The 18,501-nt window shown below is 33.5% G+C and overlaps 1 protein-coding gene across 1 annotated transcript; it reads left to right on the top strand.

Annotated features, from left to right (window-relative positions):
* Positions 1-42: 42 nt before the first annotated feature.
* On the top strand, positions 43-15,036 carry LOC117333530 (WD repeat-containing protein 38-like). The gene is made up of 10 exons (XM_033892865.1): positions 43-325; positions 4,340-4,424; positions 4,774-4,918; positions 8,649-8,838; positions 10,566-10,674; positions 11,297-11,328; positions 12,570-12,669; positions 13,021-13,086; positions 13,426-13,518; positions 13,836-15,036. The coding sequence occupies exons 1-10, from the start codon at positions 198-200 to the stop codon at positions 13,965-13,967; spliced, it is 1,080 nt and encodes a 359-aa protein (XP_033748756.1). The 5' UTR covers positions 43-197; the 3' UTR covers positions 13,968-15,036.
* The last annotated feature ends 3,465 nt before the right edge of the window (positions 15,037-18,501 follow it).

Raw genomic sequence — 18,501 nt, 5'->3', positions numbered from 1 at the left:
TGAAAACTTCGCCCACATTACGTGCGAATCTTCAACGTTTACATGCAGGCAAGGTGACGAGTTGATGCGAGTTCTGCTCTGAAGCAAGATAGGGACAAGTTGTGTGCGTTAGAGGAGAAACATTTCGAAAGAAGTAAAGTGGACAAGTAATATCATATAATCTTTTCCGGTCATAGACCGACTTAAAAGAAATAGACATGCAACGAGTTGAACGGCCGCGCAGCGGAATGTCAACAACATCAGGGTACGGAGACCATGTCCAGCAACATGAACATACCAAAGCCGGTCCCTACCTTGATGGCAATCTCAAGTTGCTGGAAACGATGTGAGTATGACATACTTTTATGTACACGTAGGCCGAGAACATATGTTTTGGTATGTAACGTGTTAAACTAAAACCTATTAGCTAGATTGTCAAAGAAGCCACTCGATGTAAACAACTGTCAGAATATAATCCGTCATCAACTAGATTACATTACTGTGATGTCACCGACTTGGTAATTGAAAAACAACATAGACAGGTAGACTAGTTGGTGTGAATTTGCACTTTTTCGAGAACCAACTCGATTTTAAGCTATGTGAATATATTAAAACACTCTATGGCTTATTGGAAGCCATGGATATTTCTTTATTTATCTCAGTAGGAAATCTGCCAGTGTGTCAATTATTGTGACATAAAACATGAACATAAAACGTCAGAATTATTGGTGACATGTCAAAAGTCCACCAGCTAATCCGCAAAAGTACTTTGTATAACCATTATTATGAAATACGATTGAAGTATCAGAACAGATTACATATTGGAATGACCATGCACTAAAATACCTTTTGCATATATGATATGATACATTAATATTATGGACACGGGCAGGGGCCGCGGTGGCCGAGTGGTTAAGGTGTCCCGACACTTTAACACTAGCCCTCCACCACTGGGTTGCGAGTTCGAAACCTACGTGGGGCAGTTGCCAGGTACTGACCATAGGCCGGTGGTTTTTCTCCGGGTACTCCGGCTTTCCTCCACCTCCAAAACCTGGCACATCCTTAAATGACCCTGGCTGTTAATAGGACGTTAAACAAAAACAAACAAACATTATGGACACGGGCTAAAAGCCTACATATCCATATCAGTACACAAAATCAAAATTAACATTATAACATACTTCCTGTGTCAAATGAACAGCATTTAAACTAAAGTTTAAATAAGTTCTATTATCACGTTTATAGTAATCATCTAGAGGAATTCAAACTTTATAACATCAATAGATCAACTACACGGAAAGTGAAGAAATTTTTCTGTATTTCAAGGTGACTGTGTTTTTAAAGAGTTTGTGTGAGTGCCCTCTTGTTCTAGTACTCATGTCACGCTAAAACATGCTTACTCTCGGATCATAAAAGTTTTTCACAATCTTGAACACATTTATAAGGTCTCCTCGCATGCGGCAGTGCTTTAAGGTTGGTAAATTAAATCTCTGCAGACGCTGTCAGTTGTTTAAATCCAGGTATGATCTTTATAGCTCGATCGCTTCTGGATGTTTTCAATTAGATCAATATCTTTACTCATATACAGATTCCACACACTGGAGGCATATTCTAAGTGTGTTCTAACGAGCGACTTAAACAAATGTTTAAACATATTATTTTCATCCAGATAAGTGAATGTTCTTCTTATAAGATCAACAATGCTATTGGCTTTGTTAACATTTAATTGAATATGTGTCCTAAAGTTTAAATCTTCATCCACCATTGCACCAATATCTTTTTCACATATACATATATATTTACCCATGATAGAATACAAAATGAACAACAGCAGGACTTTGATTAATATCAATGATGTTTTAGTTTTATGCTCTGCTGTCCTGGTGAGTGAGTAGTAGATCCAGTACTCAATCTGTCCAGGACCATTTAACAGCCTCTTGTATATAGAGAATGATAAAAATAACCATTCCTTATGAATAGCTTCAATTTGATATCCAGTATAACATCACTAGAAAAATCATTTGTTGCAAAAATAAAAACTGCATGACTGTCTCCTACTCCAAGGAATCAATATATCTTGCCCCTGTGATATCAGGATTCTGTGATATCGGCATTCTGTTGATATCGGCATTCTGTGATATCAGCATTCTGTGATATCAGCATTCTGTGATATTTTGAGATCAAGTTCTACCTTCCCCTCCTTTATCCTATCCCTCTCCCTTACCATTCCACCCAACAGCAATGATCCAAATGGAACTGTTGAAAATAACCATATTTGGACTCATCATTATAGCACAAAGTAAACAATGTTTCATGCATATCTGGCCTAGGAGCTTAATTTACAAATTTATTATAAACTTGGTCCTTTTTTTGTAATTTTGGGTAGAGGCATTTTGTTTCAATTACCAGTTGGAATATACACTGTAGTACATGTAATAATTATCACCAATTAACAAAAATTCAAAGGGCCTGCAATAAATTGTATTGACAAAGTATACATCATGCTAAACTACAAAACGTTTTAATGAATAGAGTTTAAAGTATAAAACAAGTTATTTTAGATAATTGCTGATATTGATTTTCCAGCAGAAAGCATTGCCATTCTGGTGTGATAATCCACTTATTTATTTCATTGCATATGATAAATAACATGTATTTAAGTGTACTTATGATAACTTTATGAGCACTTTATGTACACATAAAAGCTGTGATGTTACTCCATCATACCAATATAAACAATGTTGTAACCTTAATGATTATAAACTTTATTGTAACTGTTGTGTATATAGTATGAATACCTAACTATGTAGTTTGTTACCAAATCAGAAAAATCTGGTAATGAAAACAAAAGGAAATTATGTTATAGACGATCAAGTATTACAGCTACTGTTAAAATAAACAGTCTTTATGTTGCTGAAAATTTGGACAATAATAGCATCCACCTATCTGACAAAACTATAAAAAAAATAATAAAGGATGTGCAAATAAAAATTGTGATTTTATTTTTTTCTTATTTTGCTGGTATAATTTTTTTTTAAATGCTGTCTTAGCTAGGGCTAGTAATACATACATGACATACCCAAAACAGGAAATTAATGGCACAGCCACATGAGGACTATCAGTATTCCCGCCCCTACAAACACCGTGATTACCGTATAATTATGTATAAATGGTTGACAAGCACCAGCTGTCTGTATATCAGGTGGATATGTAAACAAAAAGGGAGGACGACTATTGAACTAACAGATCGATGTATTGACCCAGCCTGACATCAGCTAATCTCTGTCGACAGTGACACGGAAGACTAATTGACTTTTCGAGATTTGTCCATTTAGTAAATTGATCTGATTGTACAATTTTAGGTGTTATAAAACCGTAAACCCAAGACCAAACAAATTCTTATTGGTTAATTCATAGTTATGTCAGAATTCACCACAGAATTTTACCTAAATTGTCTTACCAAATGCTGCAATCAATATTTATTTAAAGGATGAACACAAAACCAGTAATTTGATCACTCTAAATATTACTGATATTAAAACCTCTAATGGACAGGAACATTGTTTTCCTTTCCTGATTGGAAAACTAAATGGCTCCATAACATGCATTTAGAGCCAAATGTCCATAGAAATGAGATCTTTACCCTAAATAATTGAAAGTACAATTATGTTAATTAATGTAGAATTTTTCTTAATAAACTTTATGGCTAATAAGATTAGTTCTTAACTTTTATATATTCCCAGAACTTTAACAGCTTTGCCCTTTTACAACAATCAGTGATCAATCTACGATCTATTTTCACAAGTCCTTTTCAACTGTATTACTAAAAGCAATAAAAACGATGAGTCCCCCAATAGTAGACTGAAGTCTCAGAAATTCTGTGATTCTCATCTTCTATGAGTCACAGGACTCAGGACAATTTATAATATACCATCAATCATTCCATTGTTTATATGGTACAGTGCACTGTGAAGAAAGGTCTGAGTTGAAGGAGCACACTGGAGCTATGAAAAAAACATGCAATTATACTCCGTGTTAAACCCAATAGATCAGGCTATAAAGGGAAATAATACCCCCCAAATTTATTGTTTACTTGCTTGTGTTGAATGTGTCGATAGTTTAATCTACTGCACTATACACAACTGCATAAAACCTCAACAGGTGTTTTATTGTTCAATTTTTATTCAAAAATGTCAAACAATTGGTACTTCTGTTGAAATAGTAAACTAGATAACAGTCTGGGTTGTCGTTTCAATATAGTTTTATTTCATTACAGTGAATGTTTAAATTGATTAAACAGTGAATGTACCAACAAGGTTCTTTGTTGTCGCTTTAACTGATGCATTTGATTTAATTACAGCGAGTGTTCAAACGGTATACTTTGTTGTCGCTTTAATCACGACGGATCTCTACTGGCCATTGGCCTCTGTGACGGCTCAATCAAAGTAAGTAAAGTGTGAAGTGCTGTGCCCCCATTGTCAATCGCTCTCTAATCCTGGATCAGAGGGTTGATCTTACTAAGCAAATAAATAGCAATTTATTAATTCTAATATGATCAAATTCTAACAAGCATTTAACTATTTATGGATTAATGATGAGAAAAATCCTCTTCAGCAATTACCTGTACTTAGAGAGCTGAATCAGAGAGGAAGCAGCCCAGTTAGACATGTACACCTAGACTAAAGGTTAGGGCTCATTCTGCTATCTCAATATTGTATGCTGTTAAGAGTAGGACATGCATAGCAGTAAGTCTTACATTAACTTTACTATTAAAAACAACATTCTTTGTTCCAGATACACGATGCTGTAAATAGCAGACTGTTATATAGCCTCTCTGACGAGGACACTCAGAGAATGCGTCTCCCAGTCACACAGATACGATTTAGGATATTTGGAGACACTGACAAAGTGGAATATCAAAACATGCTCATAGCTACATGTAGGTATCAATACACTGTATATATAACATCATAGCTACATGTAGGTATCAATACACTGGATACATTTTAACATCATAGCTACATGTAGGTATCAATACACTGGATACATTTTAACATCATAGCTACATGTAGGTATCAATACACTGTATTTATAACATCATAGCTACATGTAGGTATCTATACACTGGATACATTTTAACATCATAACTACATGTAGGTATCAATACACTGTATATATAACATCGTAGCTACATGTAGGTATCAATACACTGTATATATAACATCGTAGCTACATGTAGGTATCAATACACTGGATACATTTTAACATCATAACTACATGTAGGTATCAATACACTGGATACATTTTAACATCATAACTACATGTAGGTATCAATACACTGTATATATAACATCATAGCTACATGTAGGTATCAATACACTGTATATATAACATCGTAGCTACATGTAGGTATCAATCACTGTATATATAACATCATAGCTACATGTAGGTATCAATACACCGGATACATTTTAACATCATAGCTACATGTAGGTATCTATACACTGTGGATACATTTTAACATCATAGCTACATGTAGGTATCAATACAATGTGGATACATTTTAACATCATAACTACATGTAGGTATCAATACACTGTATATATAACATCATAGCTACATGTAGGTATCTATACACTGTATATATAACATCATAGCTACATGTAGGTATCAATACACTGTGGATACATTTTAACATCATAGCTACATGTAGGTATCAATACACTGGATACATTTTAACATCATAACTACATGTAGGTATAAATACACTGTATATATAACATCATAGCTACATGTAGGTATCAATACACTGTGGATACATTTTAACATCATAGCTACATGTAGGTATCAATACACTGGATACATTTTAACATCATAACTACATGTAGGTATCAATACACTGTATATATAACATCATAGCTACATGTAGGTATCAATACACTGTGCATACATTTTAACATCATAACTACATGTAGGTATCAATACACTGGATATATTTTAACATTATAGCTACATGTAGGTATCAATACACTGTATATATAACATCATAGCTACATGTAGGTATCAATACACTGTATATATAACATCATAGCTACATGTAGGTATTAATACACTGTGGATACATTTTAACATCATAACTACATGTAGGTTATCTATACACTGTATACATTTTAACATCATAGCTACATGTAGGTATCAATACACTGTATACATTTTAACATCATAGCTACATGTAGGTATCAATACACTGTATACATTTTAACATCATAGCTACATGTAGGTATCAATACACTGTATATATAACATCGTAGCTACATGTAGGTATCAATACACTGTATATATAACATCATAGCTACATGTAGGTATCAATACACCGGATACATTTTAACATCATAGCTACATATAGGTATCAATACTGTATATATAACATCATAACTACATGTAGGTATCAATACACCGGATACATTTTAACATCATAGCTACATGTAGGTATCAATACACTGTGGATACATTTTAACATCATAGCTACATGTAGGTATCAATACAATGTGGATACATTTTAACATCATAACTACATGTAGGTATCAATACACTGTATATATAACATCATAGCTACATGTAGGTATCTATACACTGTATATATAACATCATAGCTACATGTAGGTATCAATACACTGTGGATACATTTTAACATCATAGCTACATGTAGGTATCAATACACTGGATACATTTTAACATCATAACTACATGTAGGTATAAATACACTGTATATATAACATCATAGCTACATGTAGGTATCAATACACTGTGGATACATTTTAACATCATAGCTACATGTAGGTATCAATACACTGGATACATTTTAACATCATAACTACATGTAGGTATCAATACACTGTATATATAACATCATAGCTACATGTAGGTATCAATACACTGTGGATACATTTTAACATCATAACTACATGTAGGTATCAATACACTGGATATATTTTAACATTATAGCTACATGTAGGTATCAATACACTGTTATATAACATCATAGCTACATGTAGGTATCAATACACTGTATATATAACATCATAGCTACATGTAGGTATTAATACACTGTGGATACATTTTAACATCATAACTACATGTAGGTTATCTATACACTGTATACATTTTAACATCATAGCTACATGTAGGTATCAATACACTGTATACATTTTAACATCATAGCTACATGTAGGTATCAATACACTGTATACATTTTAACATCATAGCTACATGTAGGTATCAATACACTGTATATATAACATCGTAGCTACATGTAGGTATCAATACACTGTATATATAACATCATAGCTACATGTAGGTATCAATACACCGGATACATTTTAACATCATAGCTACATATAGGTATCAATACTGTATATATAACATCATAACTACATGTAGGTATCAATACACCGGATACATTTTAACATCATAGCTACATGTAGGTATCAATACACTGTGGATACATTTTAACATCATAGCTACATGTAGGTATCAATACAATGTGGATACATTTTAACATCATAACTACATGTAGGTATCAATACACTGTATATATAACATCATAGCTACATGTAGGTATCAATACACTGTATATATAACATCATAGCTACATGTAGGTATCAATACACTGTGGATACATTTTAACATCATAGCTACATGTAGGTATCAATACACTGGATACATTTTAACATCATAACTACATGTAGGTATAAATACACTGTATATATAACATCATAGCTACATGTAGGTATCAATACACTGTGGATACATTTTAACATCATAGCTACATGTAGGTATCAATACACTGGATACATTTTAACATCATAACTACATGTAGGTATCAATACACTGTATATATAACATCATAGCTACATGTAGGTATCAATACACTGTGGATACATTTTAACATCATAACTACATGTAGGTATCAATACACTGGATATATTTTAACATTATAGCTACATGTAGGTATCAATACACTGTTATATAACATCATAGCTACATGTAGGTATCAATACACTGTATATATAACATCATAGCTACATGTAGGTATTAATACACTGTGGATACATTTTAACATCATAACTACATGTAGGTTATCTATACACTGTATACATTTTAACATCATAGCTACATGTAGGTATCAATACACTGTATACATTTGAACATCATAGCTACATGTAGGTATCAATACAATGTGGATACATTTTAACATCATAACTACATGTAGGTTATCTATACACTGTATACATTTTAACATCATAGCTACATGTAGGTATCAATACAATGTGGATACATTTTAACATCATAACTTCATGTAGGTATCTATACACTGTATATATAACATCATAGCTACATGTAGGTATTAATATACTGGATACATTTTAACATCATAGCTACATGTAGGTATCTATACAATGTGGATACATTTTAACATCATAACTACATGTAGGTATCAATAAACTGTCAATAAATTTTGACATACCTAGGTAATTTGATGAAAAACAATCTGTCAGTCAATCAGAATTTTATGTAAAAGATAAGTTTTTTTCATTACTAATATTGCTGATGAGTTTAATTATTAAACATCTATATTATCAAATCAATCTGTTCTGTTTTCTTGACAGATGCCTCTGGTATTGTGAAGTTCTGGCACTACACATCCCAGGCATGCCTGCACACCATACACGAAACACGACATACCCTAGCCCTCGCTCTTAGTCCACTTGGACGGCGATTCATTACAGCTGGCAGTGATCAACAAATCCATGTGTACGATGAGGAAACCAAGAAAAAGATCAACACTCTGGAGCCAAGGTGGGAAATCCTTGCAGTCTGTGATTGAAGTTCATTACTTAATGAGATGAAGAACATAAAAGGCATATTTTAAAATGATATTGGGAAATTACACAATACACAAGAAATACTCAGGAAATTTCAGAAATTAAAACATGATACCCCAAGACTCCTAACCCTAGTATTTACCAGTCTGGGAAATTAAAATCTATACCCCAAGACTCCTAACCCCAGTATTGACCAGTCTGGGAAATTAATATATATATCCCAAGACTCCTAACCCCAGTATTTACCAGTCTCAGAAATTAAAATCTATATCCCAAGACTCCTAACCCCAGTATTTACCAGTCTGGGAAATTAAAATATATATCCCAAGACTCCTAACCCCAGTATTTACCAGTCTCAGAAATCAAAATCTATACCCCAAGACTCCTAACCCCAGTATTTACCAGTCTGGGAAATTAAAATCTAAACCCCAAGACTCCTAACCCCAGTATTGACCAGTCTGGGAAATTAAAATCTAAACCCCAAGACTCCTAACAGCAGTATTTACCAGTCTGGGAAATTAAAATATATACCCCAAGACTCCTAACCCCAGTATTTACCAGTCTGGGAAATTAAAATCTAAACCCCAAGACTCCTAACCCCAGTATTTACCAGTCTGGGAAATTAAAATCTATACCCCAAGACTCCTAACCCCAGTATTTACCAGTCTGGGAAATTAAAATCTATACCCCAAGACTCCTAACCCCAGTATTTACCAGTCTGGGAAATTAAAATCTAAATCCCAAGGCTCCTAACCCCAGTATTTACCAGTCTGGGAAATTAAAATCTAAACCCCAAGACTCCTAACCCCAGTATTTACCAGTCTGGGAAATTAAAATATATACCCAAAGACTCCTAACCCCAGTATTTACCAGTCTGGGAAATTAAAATCTATACCCAAGACTCCTAACCCCAGTATTTACCAGTCTGGGAAATTAAAATCTATACCCCAAGACTCCTAACCCCAGTATTTACCAGTCTGGGAAATTAAAATATATACCCCAAGACTCCTAACCCCAGTATTTACCAGTCTAGGAAATTAAAATCTAAATCCCAAGGCTCCTAACCCCAGTATTTACCAGTCTGGGAAATTAAAATCTAAACCCCAAGACTCCTAACCCCAGTATTTACCAGTCTGGGAAATTAAAATCTAAACCCCAAGACTCCTAACCCCAGTATTTACCAGTCTGGGAAATTAAAATCTAAACCCCAAGACTCCTAACCCCAGTATTTACCAGTCTGGGAAATTAAAATATATACCCAAAGACTCCTAACCCCAGTATTTACCAGTCTGGGAAATTAAAATCTATACCCAAAGACTCCTAACCCCAGTATTTACCAGTCTGGGAAATTAAAATCTATACCCAAAGACTCCTAACCCCAGTATTTACCAGTCTGGGAAATTAAAATCTATACCCAAAGACTCCTAACCCCAGTATTTACCAGTCTCAGAAATTAAAATCTATACCCCAAGACTCCTAACTATAGTATTGAAATTGAAACTTATACCCCAAGGATCCTAACCCCAGTATTTACCAGTCTCCGGGGACATTAAAATCTATACCCCAAGGCTACTAATTCCAGTATTACCAGTCATAGAAACCAATACAAGGGAACCCAAAAGTTGCCAGACAATTGCCACGAGATCAGGATTATCAAACAATTGAACCTTAAAAAAGAGATGTCATCATTGTTTGTTCCAGTGACTCGAGAGATATAATGGACGGACATAGACAGCGGGTTTATGCAGCCCAATATCATCCGAGCACTCCTCATGTATTTATCACTGGGGGCTGGGACAACACTGTACAGGTAAATATAGCTATCTCTACACTTTGGTGGTGGCCGTGGTGGCCGTGGTGGCCTGTAGCACATTCAACTTTCACTTTGACAACTGCAATTAGACATCTTATGTAAGGTCATCTGCCTGATGATGTGGATTTTCTCAATACGCCATACTCCATGTATCCTTTCACTATAGGACCTCATGTGTGCTTTCATCTGGGCTGACAAGGATGATTTGTATTGCCTAATACAACTTGTTTACCATTGCTGTAAAATAGATAGAGTTAGAAGGGTTTCTTTATTCTTTTTTTTTTTTTTTTTTTTACAAAAATTGGTGCCTTTTACAAGATTCAAGGTTTCTAACCCTATGTCAATAATAGGTAGGGCTAAAAAGGATCAAGTTTGGTGAATATATCAACGTACAGTATATCACTGATTTACAATTTTTAATTACAAGTGTAGATACAAATCATCAACTTTGGTGGCAAGATCCGTTTTGTTTATTTTGTACATAGATCTAATGGGGTTTTTTTCTGATCTCTATCTTAGTTCACTCATTAAACATTTACATAAACTCAACACTCTATATCAAATATGTCCTTGTTTTAAACTTCTGTGCCTTTGTAACTGATACATCTTTCTTTTTCAGTACTGGGATGACAGGGAAAGACATTCAGTGAGGTAAATATCAATAACTTGTGGAAGGTGATAGCAGTGAGGTAAATATCAATAACTTATGGTAGGAATATATCAGTGATGTAAATATCAATAATTTGTGATGGGATAGACAAAGTTTCAATGATTTCAAGAAGGAATTTGAGGAAATTGTGAAAAACATTTTTGTTTTAAGTTATTCTTTACATGACAATGATGTATGGTAGGTAATTTCAGTGAGGTAAATGACAATGATGTAATGGTAGGTTATAAATGACAATGATGTATGGTAGGTTTTATCAGTGAGGTAAATGACAATGATGTATGGTAGGTAATTTCAGTGAGGTAAATGACAATGATGTATGGTAGGTTATATCAGTGAGGTAAATGACTGACATATGGTAGGTAATATCAGTGAGGTAAATGACAATGATGTATGGTAGGTTATAAATGACAATGATGTATGGTAGGTAATTTCAGTGAGGTAAATGACAATGATGTATGGTAGGTAATATCAGTGAGGTAAATGACAATGATGTATGGTAGGTTATATCAGTGAGGTAAATGACTGATGTATGGTAGGTTATATCAGTGAGGTAAATGACAATGATGTATGGTAGGTTATATCAGTGAGGTAAATGACTGATGTATGGTAGGTTATATCAGTGAGGTAAATGACAATGATGTATGGTAGGTTATATCAGTGAGGTAAATGACAATGATGTATGGTAGGTTATATCAGTGAGGTAAATGACAATGATGTATGGTAGGTAATTTCAGTGAGGTAAATGACTGACGTATGGTAGGTAATATCAGTGAGGTAAATGACTGACGTATGGTAGGTAATATCAGTGAGGTAAATGACTGACGTATGGTAGGTAATATCAGTGAGGTAAATGACAATGACGTATGGTAGGTAATATTAGTGAGGTAAATGACAATGACGTATGGTAGGTAATATCAGTGAGGTAAATGACAATGACGTATGGTAGGTAATATCAGTGAGGTAAATGACAATGACGTATGGTAGGTAATTTCAGTGAGGTAAATGACAATGAGGTATGGTAGGTAATATCAGTGAGGTAAATGACAATGATGTATGGTAGGTTATATCAGTGAGGTAAATGACTGATGTATGGTAGGTAATATCAGTGAGGTAAATGACTGATGTATGGTAGGTTATATCAGTGGTAAATGACAATGTTGTATGGTAGGTAATATCAGGTATTTAAAGATCAGTATCATATTTTACGTTTTTGTTTTCACAGACATTTCAATGGCCCACATATTTGTGGAGACTCCCTAGAAATTGATGCAGATCACAATCACATCTTGACCGGTTCCTGGAGGAAGACCAATGCTCTCCAGGTAATCAGCTAATTACCTACGTAAAACATACACATACCTTTATATTGTAATCAGCTAATTACCTACGTAAAACATGCACATACCTTTATATTGTAATCAGCTAATTACCTACGTAAAACATACACATACCTTTATATTGTAATCAGCTAATTACCTACGTAAAACATGCACATACCTTTATATTGTAATCAGCTAATTACCTACATAAAACATACACATACCTTTATATTGAAAATGATACAGTTCCACTGGTAAATGAAACTAGTTTTAAGTTTTTTATAATTGATGTAAAGCTCAAAATAGTGCTTTGACGCTGAAATGTCTCTTGTTTTAAATTATATTGAATTTCAGATCTGGGACTTCCCTTCAGGAAAACTTATAAGGAATGTGCCCGCAGAACCACTCAATGACAGCCTGGTAAGTTTCAATATGTCAGTCAGATATTTTTTGAAAGAAGGTCATTGCATGAAAATATTCCAATTAATAGTTCAATCGTCAGGCAGAGGCAAGTAGAAAGTTTCTTGTACAAACTTTCTGCTTCCCACTAATGGTTGTAAATGAAAATTAAAACTAGAAAGACCATCAGGTTTGGGTGATAGCTAAGGTTTATTACTGTATTGTCATTAAGTCACATTTATTATAGATATCCACATGAGTGATACAGGACTTCTGGGCCTCTTGTATTTTTAGGATCAGCTTAAATGTGCTATGTATTGTATGACACATGACTTCAGACATTTGATTACTATTAAACAGGTATACTGCTGTCAGTGGCTAGGGAAAGACAGTATCATTGCTGGTAGTTCTGGCATGCATATGGCCAGAGTGATTGACCGCGGGACACTGAATGTAAGTAGGACAGATTTATCTGATTCGAGTTTAGAGACAGTCTACATATTGATTGGACCAAGCTATTCATCACTAATACGATTCTGTTTTGTGAGCTATATTTTATTTGAAGGTCTTAATATGTAAGCATACATTGAAGAAAAAAATCATTGTGAATTAATTAATTAATTATTTGAAGACCAATTTAGAAATGATGTATGCTGATTTGAACTATTTGAGCATGATATTATGTCCTTTGAAATGGTTGATTTTTTACTGTTTGACCTTCAGATATGATTGACATGTGTGTTTATGCTTGTACTTGACCTTTTTTTCAGACAACTGGTCAGATTGTGGACCTTTCCCAGGGTGTTTACTGCCTGGACAATGACCGACAGGGTCACCACCCAAAGATCGCCATCGGCAGCAGTCACTTTATCTATCTTCTCCGAGGGGAGAAGAAAAGTTAAATCTCTGTAATGGTTCTAACAAAGACATTTATTTGTTGTTAGCGGGAACTTTTAGAAAATCTCAGTACCTTTTGTAGGACTTTACTTTCAATTTGTCATTTTAGATTCAAATGAGTTTAAAGTTAAACTCATAAAAAGGTAAGCATGTAGTGATATTTTGATAAAGAACATCAGTCAATGAGAAGTTAGTTACCCTAGAAACTTCAATAAAAATAAGTGACCTTCATTATGACAAGTATACCATGTCAACCGTATTGAAGAACCTCAAGTTTGGATGTGATATTCACTGTTTTTTGTTACTGATATGATACTTGTTTTGACATCTTTGATGTCTGTTTTGTTCCTGTTCACATTAATGGAAACAGTTCTTTAGTGGTAACATAACACAAATAGAAATGTGTGGAAATTTTGGGGAATTGACTTACCAGTTATTTTGGGGACCAATAGTACATATTTCTATAATTATCATCAAACTCCTTGTTCACACATATTGATTTGTAATATATGTGGTTAGCTTTTGGAAACTTTGAAGCATTACATCTTATACATCACAAACAAGTGTTGTTTATATAGCACTGAAATGAAATCATCATGGCATTCAGCTGAAGAGGTCATAGCTACCAAAACAAAATTTTAACAATAGTGATATTTTGTTAGGATATAATGAAGCAAAGTTAACTGAAATAAAATGAGGAAAAGCCTAATCAAAGGTCAAGGTCAGATTTTATCTAAACCTTTTCTTTAAACATTATGCAGCAAAGTTGATCAAATATACATGTAATGAGAGGGGGGCTGTGTCAGTAAAGGTCAAGATCAGTTTTCTATTTTATTGTTAATATTTTTGTCCTGATATTTACCAAAGATAGTTTTAATTGATGAGGACAGTATTGGTCAATTATCAAGTTCAATTGATTTTTTTCTTATCAACAGCTAAATATTTTGAAATGAATAACAAATGTGTGACTGGCTTAACTTGTTGGAGACATGATTTTGTTCACAATCAACGTTTAGTTGAGAAATATTTGTGCCATTGAGTTCATAATTGTCCAGAAAATAAAAATTAATTTTCCATGTTTTATGTTGTTTAGTTTATACATGCTGTTGATTTGTGATACAATAAGTTTTATTCTAAACAATATTATGTCATCATACAGCTCGCCAGTCTCTCCATAGAGGGTTATCTCAGGTAATATGTTGAACTTAAAGCTCATGATCACCAATGGCTGGCTATGTGCTCAGTAATGACACTAATAGACTTTTACAGGTAGTATAAATACCTTAGATTAAGTCTCAGGATAGCGATTTTAAAATCTACAATAACCATCTACTACATATCATGAGAATATTAACATAATATTCGAGACATATGTTTGTGTTAAGATTTGACTTCTTTTTAAATTTTTCTACAAACATATATTTAACTTTAAGTCATTTGAATTATAGTAATTAGAAAATTACTGTTCTTGTTGTACGGAGATTTTAAAGACATCATTGAAGCTGAACAATATTAGCATTTTGATATAGTGAAAGGGTCATAATTCACCATGTAGGTATGTTGTTTTAGAACCAGTCCTCTATACATAACTCTAGGTATGTTGTTTTAGAACCAGTACTCTATACATAACTCTAGCCTTATTCTATTGATATTAAACCATATTTGGAAAATTCTGTGCAGTGATTTTAAATTCTGCACTAACAATTTTATAAGCAATTTGATTGACAACATGTATTTTCCTTTGGTGACATTATAATGTATTTCACAGTAGTTAGTTAAGAACTGTACTCCGATTGTATTAAAGAGGAAATCTTGTGTGATTTAATTTATGTACATGCTACTGTGTGTGAGAGGGCCTAAGGTATCTAATGTATGTGAGATGTTTATACAGCATGTGTATGAAAAGGATTTTTTTTTTATTTAAAATTTATTGCACACAATTGATTTGATATTTTGTATTACATAAGACATAAATTAAATATGTAAGCAGTGTACAAATCAAATAGAAATAAAACTTGTTTAATCAGAGGTGCTAATGAATAATATACTATCTTAACTAGTTTACTTAAATCCGTCCATATCTGAATGAACAATCATTTGTATTCATTTAAAACAATGATATTGATGAGACCTCTACATCTTTCCTCTAGCCACTGAAGAGTTAGGGCTGTAACGCTTCAGGACGTCACATTTAGATACATCAAAATGTCACATTGTCACCAGGTCAGGTGTCAGTGGAAAGCTTTGAACCCGTACGTGGACACTATGTTGACATATTTAAAAAAAAAACTGTCTCTGCAGATGCACATACACAATGCCTGTTTCTAGAGATACAATATCTGTCAGTATAGAAATGTATACAAAACCTGTCTCTACAGGTACACATACACTCTCTATCTCTACACATACAACAGCTGTATACAGATACACATACAATGTCTATCTCTACACATACAACAGCTGTATACAGATACACATACAATGTCTATCTCTACACATACAACAGCTGTATACAGATACACATACACTCTCTATCTCTACACATACAACAGCTGTATACAGATACAAATACAATGTATATCTCTACACATACAACAGCTGTATACAGATACACATACAATGTCTATTTCTACACATACAACAGCTGTATACAGATACACATACACTCTCTATCTCTACACATACAACAGCTGTATACAGATACACATACACTCTCTATCTCTACACATACAACACCTGTATACAGATACACATACAATGTCTATCTCTATACATACAACAGCTGTATACAGATACACATACAACACCTGTATACAGATACACATACAATGTCTATCTCTACACATACAACAGCTGTATACAGATACACATACACTCTCTATCTCTACACATACAACAGCTGTATACAGATACACATACAATGTCTATTTCTACACATACAACAGCTGTATACAGATACACATACACTCTCTATCTCTACACATACAACACCTGTATACAGATACACATACAACAGCTGTATACAGATACACATACACTCTCTATCTCTACACATACAACACCTGTATACAGATACACATACAACACCTGTATACAGATACACATACACTCTCTATCTCTACACATACAACACCTGTATACAGATACACATACAATGTATATCTCTACACATACAACAGCTGTATACAGATACACATACAATGTCTATTTCTACACATACAACAGCTGTATACAGATACACATACAACACCTGTATACAGATACACATACAATGTCTATCTCTCCACATACAACAGCCAATGTCTATCTCTCCACATACAACAGCTGTATACAGATACACATACACTCTCTAATTATATAATATCTCTGTCTCTACACAATCACTGTATTTGTCATTATTTGTTAGAAAGTCTCCCTTGATATCATATATAAGGTTAGCGATACAGGTCATTTAGACATTTGTTTGTTTATAGAAGAATACTTCACTAGACTTTTACAAATTAATATACACGTACATTCCTCTGAATATTATGTTGGTTGTAGACATTGACATGAAAACGTGTGTTTTAAGGAGGGTTGGAATTTATTTGATGTGGTATTTTACATTAATTGAGTAATTTGCATGAATATTTATTACTTACTTCTGTGCCACTGTGGATAAAATGTTTTGTGTTTAATTTGATCTACTTTCATTTTAATATTAATCAACAATTTTGCAGTTTTGATTGATAACAGATTTTTTTTTTCTTTGTGTTAAATTTGTGATTTTGTTACTTTGCCTGCTGTATTTACTGTATGAAATGTGACCTTTCATAGAGTAACAGCCAACAGAAGTTATAACCCATACCTCACAGTAACTCACAAGGCCTACACTGTTTTAAAAGTTGTTCTCCTCTTTCTACAAGTGTTCCTATTTTACTGGCATTTTTGCTGCATCTAGTTACAAGTATACCTGTTGTTACTGTCAGGTGACAGATGTATTGTCTTACATTCATTACATGCCAAGTGACACCAACATTTAAATATATATATGTATATACATATTGTTTGAATATTGTGAATCAAATTCAAATAAAGTATATTGAAAGTACATATAAACAATTTTTTTTCCTGAATTAATCACAGTTGCAGTTCAAGTTTTGTAAAGATGTAATTATATACACAAAAAAACATTCCAGTATTTTGTATTAATGATATATCTTGTGGTTTTGATAGATACCAGTGAAGTACAAATGTTGTGAAACAAAACCTTTTTGAATTGAATAGCATACACTGTTTTAAAATAGGATGGTGGTAATCGTCCTTAACTTAGTACATATATGACATATGGGGATGCCATACAATGCAGTTCTATAATAATTTGTCTCTTGTTCTTTACTAAAACACAATGGCGTTTAATTAAGACACTGTTAAGCGTGTAACAGTCAAGATAATTTGAACTAGATATTTCAACATGCCTGAGAGCCGTGATAAAAACTGAATTGTTTGACAATGTATGTACAGCGACACACTGAGCTACGTTAATCAAGCCTTTAAAGC

This window comes from Pecten maximus, chromosome 8, assembly GCF_902652985.1.
Source record: "Pecten maximus chromosome 8, xPecMax1.1, whole genome shotgun sequence".
Lineage (NCBI taxonomy): Eukaryota > Metazoa > Mollusca > Bivalvia > Pectinida > Pectinidae > Pecten > Pecten maximus.
This window is presented reverse-complemented; position numbering and strand designations above follow the sequence as displayed.